Source organism: Odontesthes bonariensis, chromosome 2 (genome assembly GCF_027942865.1).
Source record: "Odontesthes bonariensis isolate fOdoBon6 chromosome 2, fOdoBon6.hap1, whole genome shotgun sequence".
Lineage (NCBI taxonomy): Eukaryota > Metazoa > Chordata > Actinopteri > Atheriniformes > Atherinopsidae > Odontesthes > Odontesthes bonariensis.
The window spans coordinates 7,257,259-7,274,456 of NC_134507.1; the positions used below are offsets into that span (position 1 = coordinate 7,257,259).

Below are 17,198 nucleotides of genomic sequence, written 5' to 3' on the forward strand. Positions count from 1 at the left end.
CACGGGTCCATCCAGTTTATTCATTAGACACACACAGGAAACGTAAAAAGACCAAACTTAAAACATCAGAACTTCTCGGTGGCCGTGTTCGCTGAAGACATTCAGAAATGTAAAGGAAAGAAAAAGACGAAACAGCTTTTAAAAGATTTAAACCACTCACAAATCACTTCACAAGATAAAACAGTGCATGGCCCGACCCAAGTCTGATATGTAATGTTGCAGATTTCATTTCTCAGATGCTGCTGCTGCTCGTCTTTGGGCTTTGACCACAAAGAAAACGGCGCCTTTTTAACAAAGCAATAAGCGTAAAGAAGAAGAAAAAACCTGAACTAAATGGATTTTGAAACTGGTTGAGACGTAGTAAAATGCTGGAATACTTGTGAGACAGAGTCGTGCCGGCGCTCCCTGCGTTGGAACATGTTGTCCTTTAAAGCTGAACAGCAGGTGAGGTGTTGGCTGGTTTAGAACAGAGCGCCTGGCAGCTTTTTTATCTATTTACACCGCAAAGGTGGGTTAACACCTGAGAGAGCAGCTCACACCGCGCTGACATCACCGCCGGTCCTCTCAGAGCAGCGAGGACTCGCTCTACCTCACGGCTTTATTGCTTAATGACTGAAGTGCATATATTAAGAAGGAACATTTGTTTTTTTCTTGACATCTATACGCTGCAGGATTCTGCAAACACAAACTAACTGAAGCCCCGTTTGAAAGGCACAAGCTGCAGGAAGTCTCGCATCCAGATGCAGAGCGTTACAAAGTGACACCTCCCCAGAAACACGTCTCCACCGCCGGGATTCCATCAAATGTTTAAAGTGAACAAAGTACGAATGTTGATTCATGTTGAGCGGTTTATTATTTATTACCAATAAAAACAAACAACAAAGTAAACAGCATGGAGTTACCCCTGAGCTGTTTGAATCAAACGGCTGTAAAATCCTGTAAAAACTTAAAAAAAAAAAAAAAAAAGCTTTCTCAAAGGGTCCCAACATTTTACCAGTGGATGGGCGAAAACATTTCAAAACAAGCACGGATTAAAACCATAATAAGGCTTCAGAGATGCATCCATCTGATTAAAACATTCCATTTGACGAGGAGTCACACGGCGAAAACGCGCCCGTCCAACACATAAAACACAAGACCTTCACTTCTACAATCAAACCCGCAGTCCGTTCTCAAAGCAGCATCTGAATACATCAAATATAACCCACCTCTCCTGTGTAAAGGGGTCTTTTTCTTTTTTTAAGGTTCTACTTCCTCTACAACAGCCGACACAGAACTGTGAAGCGTGTTTGGTCTCCATGGAGACGTTAAACATGAGGTGAGTCGGGTGAGACCTCTATCGTTACCACAGCTACTTAAACACCCACCGCTAACTTTGTGATTCTTTTTGTTACCGAGCATCTCTTCTAGTGGCTGCAATCTGCCACACGTGCACATAGCACAGTCACGTGCACGCACGCACACACACACACACACACACACACTCATGCAGGCTCAGTCAGATGAACGCGTTCCTGATGAGAGGAGAAGGTAAAGAGGGAGGAGGGGGGGGTTTAGGTTGGACACAGCAGGGGGTCCCCTTGCTGGCGCCCCCTCCCCCCCACCTCGCGCCGCCGCCGCCGCGTGTCGACCAGCCGTCCTCGCTCACAGTTTGGCAGCCATGAAGTTGATGTGCGGCTTGGCCAGAGGGAACAGCGGCAGGCTCCTCTTGAACTCCGTCATGTTCTGAACCAACGTGGGCTGCGGAAACAGAACGGCTTTAAGACCCAAGTCACGATACACGACCTCGGTTGAGGAAAATGGGTGAAAACGAAGAAGCTTAAAGAAAGAGCACAGCGATTACCTGAGGCAGGGAGGGAGCAGGGGCCAGGTTGACATCGTTCTGGGCGGGGAACTCTCCCACTATTGGACCTGGCGTGCACACAGAGTTCATTCAGAGTTGACTTGTTACACGACTCAGCGTCCGGCATGTGTTCACAGATACTTACAGGAGTCCATCTCTCGGGACAGGACGTGCACAGACACCTTGTGTCTCTTCGGTCCCTCCACAGTCAGCCGCTCCTGAGGAGACGAGCACACAGGTGGACAACGTCACTACGACTTGATTCGTTTTTTTTTTTACCCCCGACTCCAATTCTTTGTCTTAAGGCTCTAGCATGGTTGCCGCGTCTGCTCGCGCGAGCGGTGTTGATGACGTCATGAGTTCGTGCCCGCCATAGGACCCTATATAGTGGCGCAAGTCGTTGCGCGCCAGTAGTTGCAATTTTCTCCGTCACAGAGGTGGCGCTGCTGCGTGAAAGTTACCTCTACTCTACAACCACGAAAGTGGAGAAGAAAACAATGCCGCTGTCAGAGCAAGAATACTGTAATTAATGATACTGCTGCAGTTTTCGGATCATTTTAATTTTTTAATTCAGTTAATAGAGGTGAAGGTTTGAAGCCCCCGGCATCAACAGAGTCTCTGCCCTCTTCTTTGCCTTCACGTATCTGTCCCGTAGCTTCTTCCACACATTCTTACAGAACTCTCCCTCTTTCCCCAAAGTTCTGCCAATCTCTGTGTACCAGTTTTGGGAGTTTACGTGCTCGCTGTGCTGTTTCACTGCAGTTTCGTACAGCTGCCTGTACAAACGCACCTCCTCACTGAGCCTGGTCTCACATCGGTCCATCCGGTTCGTTGTGCTCGGCGCCGCCAAGTTACAAAAATCGACTGGTGCACGACACCGCGCTGCGCCGTCTTTTCAAGGGAAGCGCCAGGCCTGAAACGTCATTTTGACGTCACGGTCCACCACCGCCGTGACAGACGCGGCAACCATGCTACCGCCTTAACTACCCATCTGGTGGTCTGGGCTGAGTTGCGGCCGCCATGTGGAGGGTTCAGCCACACTCTGTGGAGTCAGACAGCGCCAGCTTGGGAAACCAAAAGTGAAATAGGAAGCAGTGGCTGTGTTCGAAACCGCATACTTCTCTTACTACTCATACTGACTTTCCCGGATGCATACTAGATTCTCCGAAATGTTGGGTATGCATCATGAGGTTACTACTCATACTCAAACTACCCAAGATGCAACGTAACGTGACGTCGCCGATCGTCATTTCCTGTCAAAACGGCAGTTTCAAGCTAGCTACCAGCATAGACATAATATAGGTAGACGCCCCATTGACTGCTTCAGACCGTTGCCGTGACGTAAAACGTCGCCGCCATATTGCTAGGGGGGTCATTTGGACCAGAGGTCTGTCAAACAAGCGCAAGTTGCCGGGAGCATCGTTTTTTCTGGATAAAAATCACGATTGTCTTACATTTTGCAACCGATTTCACTGAGTCGTTTTTACATTCAAGGGTGTATGATCTACGTGGAGTACCCCCCCAAAAGATTTGTCTCAATGTTTGAATCTCGCTAATTAGGCTCTAACCTCCACACATGTGCATATGTCTATAATAATCGCTGATAGATGCTCACTTTTCTTGTACTCCCACAGCTCGTGCACAAATCTAAACTATCAAAATGGTGCTTCTTTAGCTACTACGTATTGACCATCATTAAGAGAAATAGCCTACAAATCAAATAGTGAGACACTGGCAGTCAGTCTGTTTTTTGTAGTTGCGTTTCAAATATGTGCATTGAGAAACCACCTTGAACAGTGCAATTGACAATAAACAGTAATTTGACAAACCAACATTACAAAAAAAGACAATGGTGAACAAACATCAAAACAGCTGCAGCTTTCTATATTTCTATAGCAGTAAAGTATACATATCTCAAAATATTTAAATCGTCTAATATAAATACCATAATATAATATAATGACTCAGTATTATGTGTGATGGAATAACATATGTGTGTGTATATATATATATATACACACACACAATCATGCTCATAAGATTTTCACATCTAAGCAACAGTGCAATTGACAATAAAAATTAATTTCCCAAACAAAAACTTCTGATACAGAAGCCAAATGTAAACAAACATCAAAACACCTGCTGCTATTATAAATAAATACCATAATATTTCAATAGTTTAATTCTAATACACATATAGTAATATAAAATATAATATAATAATTTAAATATGTATGTATATATAAGCTTGTGTCTAGGTTTGTATCTTGGAGCTAGAACCCTTTAAAAAGTATAGTTTTGCTAAGCCTTTTTCGGCTGCTGCCACTGTAATTCCAGTGTATTGAGTTTGGCTATGTGGTGCAGCCTGAAGTTTGTGAAATGTGGACACAACCAATGACAACAGTGAAAAGTGGTGGTTGTCTATACCAAACTGTGTGTCCTGAATGTGCTCCTTGAGCAGAAACACATCATCTGAGCCAATTTCAGCCCGGACAAACTGCTCTTTTACAGACACACTGACAGCTTGCCCCGATACAGACTGGCGATCTTGACGCAACTGACCCCCTAGCAAGATGGCGGCGACATTTAACGCGACCCAGAGGCGAAAGGGGCGTCTACCTATAATATGTCTATGGCTACCAGAGAGTCTCTATTATGAGGAGAGGGAAAACTGGCGGCTATTTCCGGGTGGTACTGCACTCTAGGGGCGCCAACGAAGCAGTGCAGAGCACGCCGAACTCTATGGTGGTACTATGAAATCCACCTTAGATCCAGCCATTGCTTTGGATATAATTTTTTATATTTTTTCATTTTAATTTTCCTAAAGGCAGGATAAATTATCCTTTCAAACGGCACTTGGTTTGATTTTTTAGACTCACTAGATTTGTTTAAAATACACATTTATTGTCAGTATTGCATCCCGAGTGACGTCACGCATGTGGCATCACTTTACGGCATGGTCAGTCCTAGCGCTGAGCTAGCAGAGAGGGGTTAGCTCAAATAGTTACAGATTTCAGCACAGCCCTTTTACATACTCTCTGACTAGCCTCTGGTTTAGCTTTCGTTGTTGTTAGCGGCACCAGGTTAGCACTCTGGCACGGTGGACGAGTGCCGTAAAGCAGCCGGTCGTAATCAGCCGTGCGTTCTTCAGATTCCGTTAGCTAGATGCTAGCAGATACTGACTCGCAAATGCCAGACCTGTAAGAAAACAGAAAGCTATAACTCCCAGGTTATTGTACTTTCGATATAAATCCACATCCCTTTGTCAGAAATCACAGTATTATTTTCAGGTTTCAGCCGCTAGCGGGGACATTTTTTGAGTTATTAGCGCCAGCCCTATGGCCAATGGTCATTCTGCACTCGCTCGCCAGCGCCCCCAGAGAAAATCAACTGAACTGCAGCCAAATTTTTTATAATGGGGCGAATAGGAAGTGGAACGGCTGTCTGTAAAAAGGGCTGTGCTAGCTACAACGAGGGTAGGTTCACTTCCTGTTTTCAAAACAAAAGCACCAATCGTATCGCAATGGCTTTCCCTATGATAAAAGGCAACGGGTATTTTATTTTGTGAAAATAACCGGAAGTGCGTTGCTCACTGCGGCTAGCTTTAGTAGCGGCGAATTCGTGGGAACAAAATTGTAAACAGCCGGTATTTTGTCAGGTTTTCAACACGTTGGGGATCTAAACGACTACTTTCTCGCCTGAAAATGTTTCAAATGTTGCTAAAGTTTACAGAGTTTAGAGCTCAAGCGAAATCAGCTTCAGGCCGGCTGATTTCGGCTCGGGCAGGAGCGAAATGCATTGTGGGTAAACGCTCTGCATACTGTCTGATCGATGAGTATGCAGTATGTAGTTTCGAACACAGCCAGTCTCTGCGATTGCTGCTGGTACGACATAAGAAATGCATTAGGTGCACTCTGCACGGGGGCTGGAGAGCTTTCTGCTGGGCTCAGATAGTTCCGTCTGCGGCCCCTTTATCTCCCCCTGAAAGTGGCTGTCAGTACGGCAGCTCGTGTGCTGTGAGCATCCTGTGCCGGCGTCGCCTCCGCGGCTATGAATAGAAGCGGGAGGCCACCGGAGATAAAAGGCAGGAGGGCGTGTCTGCACACACACACACACAGCTGTGTAACAGAGATTTTTCAACATTTCATACATAAAAGATATCTCCATGAATCGGTTTATCTTTTATGTTATTTAGCGTTCCAATGTAACGTCTAATAGAGCTGAACTGACCCCCAGCGGTGGAGCCCGACCCTCTCAGAGACCACGAGCCGTTGGTTTATTCCTCTGCCTTTTAACAACAGCAACAAACAGCAGCAGTGGACTGTCATGGTGCCCATTTTGAATCACAATGCAGCTCAAATGTGCATCTAAAATATGGCTTAAAAATCTCTTAGCTCTGTAACCAGCATTTTACCTCCAGCAAATGCATAAAAATGTCCATTTTCTAACAAATATGGTGCATATGGACAAAAAAAAAACCCCAAAAAAAACAGCAGTAGGTCAGGCTGACAGTGAGAGTTGGAACTCAGACATGTGACTGACATGACGCCCTCTGCGTCGGAGGAATTCAAGGGAAGAGGCGCCATGCGACAGAGCTGCGCTACTTACGGTGTAGAAGTGCATTACGTTCTCTTTCGTCAGAGTCTTCAGATGTGCGACTTCAATGTTATCTGCAACACAACGGGGGAGAAAGAAGAGCGTCACCATGAGCGCTTTTACAGCATTTCAAAGTCACCACGACACCTGAAACTGAGTGTGAGGTCTTATTAGTGGGCTGTGCCGTGCATCTTTCTGTTCCCTTGGCTGTGTATGTGTGAGAGAGAGAGTCAGCTAGCCTGGCTCTAACACTGAAAGCATCAGCGATCGTCACCGCTCCCTCGAGCAGCCTTTCGGTGTCGTCATCGCTCGGGGCTTCAGGCAGATGACGAGTGAATCGTGACCCTTACGACACCACAGAGTGCTGCGATGGAGAGGTGTGCCGCGGCTGAACATCACTGCAGCCTTTGAATCAGGGCTATTCAATTACAAATTCAGTTGGGCCAGATTTTAAAACCGAGACCTTAAGCTGGGCCGGACATTTTCAGCGGTCAGTAAAGAGGTGATGACAAATTTCAAACAACACAAATATAATGAAATAACATGTGATGTTTATTCATCATTTCCCCTCCTCATATTTTTGTAAAACACATTTCGAAACTTTTAAATGAACTGAGGTAGTTGCAATACTCTCGCTCCTGAAATAGCCCAGGTATTAAAACAAAAAGTGCACATCAATGGTGATGAAATAGTTTCCCCTTTTGAAATAAACATATCTGACATAAGAACACCAAAAAGTGCATTAAAAATGTCTCTAAATAAATAGAACCTGAGGTAACAGCAATGCTATTTTGTACTTTAAAATACTAAAAAGAATATTTTGGTCCCAAAATGTTGTCTCCCTTTTGAAATTAAATCAAAGTTGGATGTTTCAAGTACCGCAACAGAGTCATTGCAAAGTGAGTTTACTTTGCAATAGGTTTGGCGTTGGTGGTAAAATAAAACAGTATCTTTCCGCCCAGGCAGGGTTAAAACGACGGTTTTCATCATCAATTTTTCGTTTGAGGGTTGAGAGAGATACTTTTTTCAGTTGGAGTTGAGCTGCTAACATGGTTCCATCAGTAACTTTCAGAACAACGCACTGCATTGTGGGTCGGTTCAGTTTTCACCATCTGATCTACAGTAGGAATTCTGAGCTCATTTTCACGAACTATGTTTTTTTTCTCTGCTTTTTTGGCTGAACCACAAGTTGGGCCACTCGGGTATTGCTTCTGGGCCGCATGTGGCCCGCGGGCCGCCATTTGAATAGCCCTGCTTTAAATGGATCCCAGTCGGTGCAGCTTTCCTGAGACCGACCAAAATATTGATGAGGAGGAATGCTCGGAGGGCTCACCTCGATCAAAGTTATACTGCTGAGAGATGATCTCTCCCCAGTACTTGGCACACTCGGCAGACAGCTTCTTGGGCTTGTCCAGGCGGCGGATGGCCAGGGCCTGGATGTGTTTCTGGAAGGCCTCGTCGCCCATGTCCTCCACGGCTTTCTGCATGGTGCTGAGGAAGGCCTCCACGCGGCTTTCCAGGTAGTGGGGCGCCTTCTCCGACTGGATGATGAAGCGAAGGCCTTGCACGCCGTTTGCCCGCCGCGGCCCGCTGAACACGATGTAACCTTAGAGTGGAAGGGAGAAACATAAGAGCTCACTGTTACATCCAAAGAGATGGGGTTCAACTTTCATTCTCAGAGTTGTTGTTTGGCTCTGGAAAATCACGGAAATGCGTAAGACAAACGGCGTGTAAAGGTTCTGTTGGCTCACCCAGCTGCTCTTTGGTTCTCAGGGTGTTGAAGCAGGGCTCAGAGATGATCTGGCAGAACAGCTCCAGCAGCATGTTGTCGTGGGTGGTCTGCATGTCGGTCTGGTAGTAGATCTCGATGCCGCAGTTGTTGTGAACCTCATTCCTCTGCTGGTAAACATACCAGCCACCTGAGAGGAACAACACAGCGTCATCAAAAGGAGAACTCAATCCGAGATGCGTTCGTCCAAACATCTGAACACAAGCAGTGCTGAGGCCGGGAGAAATGTCAGAGATGAGCCTCAAAGGCGGCGCTTTGTGCGCTCCGAGGGGCTTTCAGGTGAACTCGGGGACACGTTCGTCCGCTCCTGCATCGCTGAGCGACTCTTTCAGGCCGAGCGATGTTTCAGTTCTCAGCACTTTGCTGGAGGAAGAGTGTCGCACAGTTTAAAACCAAAGTTCAGACGGAGGACAGCTGTGGCACTCAAGAACACTGATTGCTTAAAAAAAAAAAAATTTTAATAAATAAATTAATTGCTTTCAAGCCGAGTGGCTCCGAACTGCTCTCCTCCGGCCTTTGGTCTGTACTTTAACCCCCATACCTGATTTAAAACACAATTTCTGCATTCAATGTTGTTGCTAATCATTGACATATCACAGACCATAATTATCCCTACTCAATAATTCCACTTTGCATTCCATGTTTTGAAAATACTGGCACCTAAAGGCTTAAAATTTGGGCTAAAAAGTTCAAATTGGCATCTAAAGGGTAACATTTTTGAAAATAATTGAAAACTTGGTAGTTATGATCAGAACCGAAGTGGAATAAAATATTTATGGAAAAAAAAAGTGGGAAAAAATATTAATATATCATGTTTTTAGGTCATTTTAAAAGGGGACAAAAATGTCCCTTTTCAGAAATTAAGGATTTTTCTTCCTACACAATGAAAAATTGCATTGTATATGATGTGTGTTTAAAATTTGAAAAAATAGTCAAAGATGCACAACTGGACCAAATATGATGAGTATCACTATTTCCAGTGTTAAAAGAAATTAAAAGAAAGTACAGCTATTTAAAGTACACCCCAAGTGGACAAAAATGTCCCCCATCAGGGATTAGGGTTAAGTTTTCTTTCCTGTGGAACATGAGAGAGACGCCAGACGCTGTTGCACGTAAAAAACTCCCATCATGCTCAGCTTCGGTTCGTTTGAGGCCGTTGAATTGAGGACGAGTCGAGGCCGTGTGGTGCAGGGAGTCCTCACGGAGCTGCCGAGCGAGCAGCAGGTGGCCTGAACAGCTCTGGGTTCCTCCACATATTTCAGACGGGCGGATGGAAAGAAACAGGCAGCGCGGGCGGGACCTACCGTCTGGAACCTGCACCTCTCTGTAGCGGATCAGCTGGCTCGGAAGAAGGGGTTTCGTGTGAGCGTGCTCAATGAGCGTGTCCTCCAGCATTTGCATCATGCCAAGAGCAGACTGCAGAGAGGAAACACGGGGAGGGAAAACAACAACACGTGAATGGGAGTTTATTTCCCCATGAACATCATCGGACACATTTCGAATGCGAGGAGCTTTTTTAACTGAGGGTTTTCTACGACTCTGAGCAGGAGAAGCAGAAATCCATCGTGGAAAAGAGTTCCCCAGATTTCCCAAAGCTGGCAGTAGAACAGAGACTCTGAACAAACCTCTTTGGTGATGTTGCCATGGAGGAGGGCTTCAATATGTAGCCGTGACAATAGCTGAGGTATGAAGGCCTTGAGGCGTGGGAGAGTTACATCTGGAATGGAGATCACAGACGAGGGTAATCAGTCTGAAAGCATTGTGTTCATTGTATTACATCCCTGTCTCTAAGGAGGCAACGGTTACATGTTCGGTAGCTGTGCAAGATGCCGAAAATAAATCGATGAATCAATGAATAAAAATCAAACTATGATACTCTATGTCGGCTGGCCAATCTGAATTCGAGCAACGTGTGACCCAGATTCAGGGATGAGCTCCAACAGGGACGCACGCTTATGGAAATGATTGTTCATTGTTAAAGCCGAGGCGTTAGGAAACTAACGATGTTTGAAAGACCCCGAGGAGGGAACGGACTGTGGTGCCCGGAGGTCCGAGGGACTGAGCTGCAGACCCCCGATCCTTCACGTGAATCCGAGGACACCAAGCTAAAAATATAACAAGCTGCCCTTCGGGCTCCAGACAGGAGCTGCAAAGAGGAGAGACTGCAGCCAGGGAGGCATCTGCTGGAGAACAGCCGCCGCATTCAGATGGAAAAACTAGGTTAGCGGAGAAGGAGCAGCCTTCTTTTAAATGTGAGCCGTCCAGTTGCACACTTCAGGAATGCGAGTTTTTCTGGAACATTCCTTATCAACTGCTACACCTACCCTGCCATTTAACTTAATACAACTGACACATAGTCCACAATTCCCCCGCTCAGTTCTGGCATGGCTCTTTGTTTAAGCTGGATTTCTGTGAACGGTTTGTTCCATAGAGGAAAAAGATGAAAAACATTACGATTTAGAGACGACATCTCACCATCTAGGGCCTCTTTGAGCTCATCTTTGGTCCAAGCGACCTCAGTCATGAGCAGACGGAGGTAGTACATGGCGTGCTGGTGAGGCTGCTCGGCTCTGAAGTTATTCAAAGACCTCATGTACTGAAGGGAGACGAAGAAAGCAGTCAGGTCAACGTAAACAAAAAAAAAGACAAACAGAACATAAGAAACTGGAGGAAAAGGCAGTTTACAACAACTATGGGTGAAAGTTAAAACAACCCTGACTTACTGCTTCTTTGATGATGTCGAAGCGCTTCTCGTCTATTTGAAAGGTCGCCATCTTCTCAATGATCTTCTTCAGCAGGATGTGCTGCTTGTCGCTGTAACCTTTGACAGACAGCTGCGGCAGACAGACGGGAGACGCGTTACTGACGCGTGACAAAGTGTGAAATCCAAGGTGAAAGTTTGAGAGTGAACACGCGGCTGCAGAGTACCGGGGAAAGTCGGGCCGACTCCTTTCAATGAACCCTCAGAACGCCGCAACACGAAATCTAAAACAGGTCCCTGTTCAAGTTAACGCCCAGAACCTCTTTTAAGCATCTTAAAATCCAGCTCGAGGAAAATCTCACATTTTGAAATAATATATTTCACGACTTTCACTCTTTCAAGGAGACCAAACAGACCCGAGAGGCTGACGGTGCAAATCCAGGTTATTTAAAGCTTCCGTTTTTTGCAGCGTCATGCACATCGAGGTTTCGCATGATTCAGCGAAACCTCCCGACTGTCAGACTCGTTCCGTTCCTCGCCTCTCCCTCTCGCCGAGTCCCTGCGGCGACGCCCGCTCAGAGTGCGTCTCCACGACTCTGACCTTGACAAACGGACGGCCGGCCACGCCGATACTGCTGACTCGCCTAAAATACATGCAGCCAAACACACAGCTCCGCAAAAAAGGGCGTTCAACAGCCACCTCTGGGCACACGTCAGTCATAAATGCACCGCGGACAGACAGCAGAATGTTAGTGTGGCCAAGGAGGCCAAAAAAAAAAAAAAAAAAAACACCCCCACAGCAAACTAGATTTCTGTGTTACACAAACTGCTCCATTTGAAAATGGGGTGAACTGCATTTAACCTGGCCATTGACTGAGCAACGTCCGACCCACATTCTCCCCTTCGGCTCAACCTCCATTATGCATGCTTCAGTTCAGCGCAGAAGAGTATGTGCACAAAGAAAACAGGACACCCTGAATTTGTTCCCATAGAGGGGAGGAAAATGGAAAAAGCCAAAGCCAGCTCTAATGAGCCCAAACCCCCTGGGTGCAGATCCACCTCCAGCACCGCTGTTGGATGCTCTTGCGTCAGCTTCAGAAATGCGACTCTGATTATGTTAAAAGATCAACTTACGATACTCTTTTTACCACTAATCTTATAAGTGAAAACGAGTTAAACCTTAAACTTAGAGAACAGTGTGGGAATGCGTGCCCTCCTCTAATGAAACCTAAGGAGGATTCCCTCCGGGAGAATTCCTTGGCGAGGCCCATCAGGACCAGATGCCACATCTGTGCGCACCTCTCGATGAGGGCAGTCCATTTATCACCAGAGCTGCGGCTCTCAAATTCTCTTTAATGCTGAGAAATGAAGGTTTGGTGAATAGTTAGTGTTTTCCAGATCCTCCAGGTTTGAGGAGGTCGCTTTCATACGATATTTGTGCGCCCTGGGTAATAAATCAGAAAAGTCTTTCAATTGCAAGCAGAAATAAGCCAATACAGTAGCTTCTGTCATCTGTCCAGCTGCCCATCAGTTCCATGACATCAGGTTTGACGTCGCATACGTTCTACAGGTTGGATGAACAGGACAAAAGCTCACACAATCAAACCGAGCACAGAAAGCCAAAGCCATTTTCACTCTGTTAAAGCCCCCAGATCGGACCCTTGACCGGCACCCACACTTCCCTCCACACTTCAAGCGGCTTTACTTACGAGGATGGCATTCATCCCTGAGGCTACGCCATACACAAGGCCCGCCAGGCGGGCTGCATATGTATACTCTTTTAAATCATCCTTCAGTAACCTGAGTAACAAGTAGGTCATGTTGCAGTGCAGGGGATCAGCGTAAAGGTAGCGACTGATGGGAGGAAGAAAAGAGCAAAACAAACATGTTTGTTTAGGTTGAGGGATTGGCCCAAAAAAAAAAAAAAAAAAAAAACCTACAGTGCATATATAAAAAGAATAATAAGAAGAGTATGTATATGCAGCCACACCAGCTTTGTTTTCCGTAACAACTGACACAACTTTCCTACAGACGACTCGCATCACCAGCGCTCTCAGATCAAATTTGGAAACCAATCTCTCTCTGTAGGTAGAGACGCCGCTTCGCCTGAAAGCGTTCGTCACACGTGTGCATTTAAACCCCCCCGATAAGTCTGAAGGAGGGGGGAGGCAATCTGATACGGAGGGATGAAACATTCGGAGGCACTCGCAGGAAAGAAGGGCTGATGAAGAATGAACAGAGATGTGGAGGGAAGAGAGGACAGACCAGCCAAACCTGGGCTGGAAGGTGTGTGGAGAGGTCAACTTCATTGATTTACAGTCTCAAATTATGTTTGACCAATATTACAGAGCAGATTCCGGAAATTGTTAAAAGTTTCATCGCGTGGGATGAAACTAATGAAAACCCAGGCCTGGCTGAGCCACAGCGGCTCAGTCTGAGGATGATTTGGGGGGCGTGAGGTCTGCGATGCGGCGGGAGGGCGATGGGAGGCGGGGGGGCGGATTCAGAATACTTACATACATCCCATAGACGGTATTTTGGAGGTCATAGTTCAAGCCAGCTAGCTCGGCTGCATATGCATACTCGTTCAGGGAGTCCTTGAGGAGCTCCAGGTACAAATACGCCATGTTACAATGCAGTGGGTCCACATATGCAAACGGGCTGTAGAGATAAATTGCAACAGTTACACAAAGGATGGAGAAACGGGGCTCAGCATTGCTTAAAGGCACTGCGGTTTACAGGGATGTGATGGTACAGGTGCTCACCTATACAATCTAAAGTCAGTTGTATTCAGTTTGCTTTGCTAGCTGCACTAATCCAGTCTCAGCCTCTCCAGATCGTATAGAGGCGTCTCCATCAACACAACTTACCCTCTTCAGTCCAAGTGTTCCCAAAATCAGTGATTCATCATCATCATCTGCTTTACTCCTAAATTTGCCATTTGCTGTAGCCACATAGAAGTCTGAGTAATTCAGTCTTTTATAAAATGTTCCATTGCCCATTGGAGCTGTGAAATAAAGCTACTTAAAGTGAAGGTCCCTCGCTCAGCTCCTGTTTTAATGTGGTTAAAGCAGAAGAGTGGACTTTGTGGGAGAACCACATTTAAACCTTCTTCATTATTATCTGGAGCCGTAAGGCCATGTTTACTTATTGTGTACTTTTGATATACCGAGGAAGAGTTTTGTGCCCCGTCTTTCTCTTAAGCACACATTTCTCATCATAAGTAACGTACCTGAAGAACTCAAAGTTCAGGCATGCCTTGGGAAGGAAGAACTTGTCATCCTGCTTGAACCACACCTTGCTCATAGCGGTGTCCTGGAAGAAAAGAACGCCAGACAAGACAGCGGTCATTCTCCGAGCAGGGAACTACTTTCATTCACAGAAATCTGACAGAGTTACTCTGACAGGTCCGTTTGCAATAAGAGGAAAGGTTCAGCAGCTTTCGTTCAATAATCCCTTCTGAGACGGAAATATGTTGCAGTCAACAAACGTTTGACCTTCCGATCACAACACTGAATTATCGTGAGAGCGTAATAGGCTTCTGACATAATGGAGTGAAGCGGGGGACAGTCTGCTGTGCTTGGGCAGAGGAGAGCGGCGGCAGAAACACTCACCTTGATTAAAGTGGGAACCGAAGGAGAGTCTTTCTCCAGACTGTAGATCTCAAAGTTGGTGGGGATGAACTCGTTTTTCATCGGTAATTTGAACTTGCCGTTCAGGTCGGCATCTGCCCATTTCTAAAACACAGGCGCACAAATCAGGAGGCGGAGTCTTTGCTTTTTTTCACCAAAGAGCGGAAAAGTCAGAAGGCAGGAATGTGCGGGACCAAAGAAATGTCACCTTGATGGTCTCCTCAGAGATGGCCTCTTGTTTGAAGTGCGTGCCGTACCACTCCTCTGTCCTGTCCGTTTGCCCCTCGAATGACTTTGACACCACAGCAACTCTGGAAAGGTGGAGAAAAAAAGAAAAAAAGAAGACATGGTTACATATAGAAACTTCTGTCGGAGCTTGTTATTTACGCCGTGTCCTGTTGGCTCCATGAGACACCAGTGTTTTTTTCACATTTGATCCAGTTAGGTTCGTGTTTGCACTGCCCTTTGTGCAAACAACCTCGCATCAGACGCATGTGCATTGATTTTTTTCCCTCCAGCACTTTTGTCACAATTGAGCCTGCACTATTCTGCGAGACGCCCCAGATAATAGAAGTTGATGCCTGGATTATCGACTGAGGGGCTGTGTGTCAGAGGAGAACAAACACTCGGATGACTCTGCAGCTGTTTGGCGTGTAAAGGCTGAGCAGAGGGAACCGGTCGACCGCTTTGTGCCATGGTGTGGAAACAATCACCTCATCTTACCATGTGAAGACACAAAATAAGATCGTGTAGACGTGATGATGGACTACAGATACCTGGATGGAAATGCTCCGTCTGTTCAAGTACAGACGGAGCAGATGGCGCTTCCTAAGGAAGCTTAGCTCCTTCCATGTCTGAACCAAGATGTCCCACATCTTTAATAAGTTTGTGCAACCTGCTTTCATCTGTTAGAGCACATTTAATGAACTTACTGAATATTTGAGTGACCGTTTTCTTTTCTTTTTTTTCCTCTTAAAATCATAGTTATGTAAATATAAGGGTTAAATAACCTGAAGCTACGTTTGTCACACTGACCTGACGTTTTCCGGTCTCAGCTTGTCGAGCACCATCTGAATCAGATCTGGCCTGAAGTCCTCCAAAAGGTACTCCGCTGCTAGTACTTCCTCAAGAGGGTAGTACTGCAACACATACAGGAGATACTCGTTAGAACAGGACAGACTGCATGATTTCTGTAAGTGGGGTCACATGGCACTGAAAGGATCGGATAATTGGCTAAATTACAATAAGAATGAGTTGAGCGAGGGTAATTCTCCTTGGATATACGGCGGTGAATTAATCGAATCAAACTCAGGCATTCCAGAAAATGGCGAATGAAGAGCAAGATGAAACTACGTCCCTCTACATTTCGTTTGTGATGAGCTGCTTATTGCACAAACGCGATGCACAACGGCACATTCTCCATCGCGTTGTTTGTTTCTTTCCGACAGCGACTACAAAAGTAATATCGTCTCTTCCGACATCCCGGATCACGACCGCGAGAAAAAAAATCTCGAGCATGCGCAGACAAAAAAGTCTAATTCACCACGTGCTTCACCGTCTGCAAACACGTTTAATTTGACTTTCAACCGAGTTATCTCAGGGTCTTAAGCCGATTAGGGCAGAGTAATCCGATCCAATTCCGATGTCTACATGCACTTAATAACTCATTCTTATTTTAATTTAGCCAATTATCCAATCCTTTCAGTGCCATGTAACCCCACTGAGTGTCTTCTGGGATTAGCTGTATAACATCTGCAGAAACATTTCCATTCAACCACATTTTCCACAAGGCTAAATAATTGTTAGCCTTTAAGTAATACGAGCCTTTGCTACACCAACACGTTCATGACTTAATAGCTGAAAGAAGACTCAAACTGTGAGAAAAATGGGGATTAAACCGAATGTTTGCTGCACACTTAAATACAACTGTGTTCTATCTTATAATGCATGTGGAATGTATGGACCTGTTATAATTGATGCGGAGTAAGAGCTCTACAGCCAAGTTTGGTGTGACACGATTCCTTTAATTAGCACAGCAGTAACTATCGTGTATTTAACTACCTGCTGGGAGAGTCAAACAGCGATCGCTCTAAAAATAAAAGCTAGCTTAAATCTGACTGCGTTTTGGCAGCAGGCAGTGTGATGACGGCAGCAGGTGCCGACACAATGAGCCGCGTTCCGTCTCCTTGGAAACAACCTTTGGAGCTGAAAAAAAAAAGTGAACCTACGTGTAGTAATCCGGCCACTTTGGAGGTGTAGCCACGGGGTCGCTCCTTGTCCTTAAACCTGAAGGCCACCTTGCTTAGATCCTGCAAAGAGAAACAGAGGCGGGTGGAACAAGTGCAGGCAGGACACATACAGCTTTATACAGCTGGAATGTAGTTCATAAAGCCGACTTAGGGCCTGCGTCTTTTATGAGCACCAGCTCCCATTTCCAATTGTTACCGATGAAGAGAGAGCACGCACAGAGGGGAAGCGCTACACCCAGTGTCTGTTTGATGCGCTTGATAGTCTAGAAACTTTGATAGAAAGGCACTGGTGCCATCAATGTTGCTTTTTGTCAGCTAACCAATCAAATGGAAGGAAGTTGTAACGCAGGAAAATTACAGATAAACGGATTGTCATTGTGTCTTTCTA

The 17,198-nt window shown here is 45.8% G+C and overlaps 1 protein-coding gene across 4 annotated transcripts in view; it reads right to left on the reverse strand.

The window, feature by feature from the left end:
- The window catches only part of ide (insulin-degrading enzyme), a 25,903-nt gene continuing 8,705 nt past the window's right edge, over positions 1–17,198 (reverse strand). For 3 of the 4 annotated variants that reach the window (XM_075474888.1, XM_075474871.1, XM_075474897.1), the window contains exons 10-25: positions 16,790–16,870; positions 15,597–15,700; positions 14,770–14,872; positions 14,544–14,666; positions 14,162–14,244; positions 13,446–13,590; positions 10,952–11,062; positions 10,704–10,824; positions 9,854–9,945; positions 9,533–9,644; positions 8,191–8,358; positions 7,773–8,045; positions 6,452–6,513; positions 1,989–2,061; positions 1,844–1,911; positions 1–1,740 (exon numbers count right to left, since the gene is read on the reverse strand). In XM_075474888.1, the coding sequence (XP_075331003.1) occupies positions 1,645–1,740; positions 1,844–1,911; positions 1,989–2,061; positions 6,452–6,513; positions 7,773–8,045; positions 8,191–8,358; positions 9,533–9,644; positions 9,854–9,945; positions 10,704–10,824; positions 10,952–11,062; positions 13,446–13,590; positions 14,162–14,244; positions 14,544–14,666; positions 14,770–14,872; positions 15,597–15,700; positions 16,790–16,870 (1,815 nt within the window). In that variant the 3' untranslated portion in view covers positions 1–1,644. Of the gene's footprint in view, positions 1,741–1,843; positions 1,912–1,988; positions 2,062–6,451; positions 6,514–7,772; positions 8,046–8,190; positions 8,359–9,532; positions 9,645–9,853; positions 9,946–10,703; positions 10,825–10,951; positions 11,063–12,638; positions 12,784–13,445; positions 13,591–14,161; positions 14,245–14,543; positions 14,667–14,769; positions 14,873–15,596; positions 15,701–16,789; positions 16,871–17,198 lie in introns of all 4 variants that reach the window. The other variant, XM_075474880.1, reaches the window with a different exon arrangement.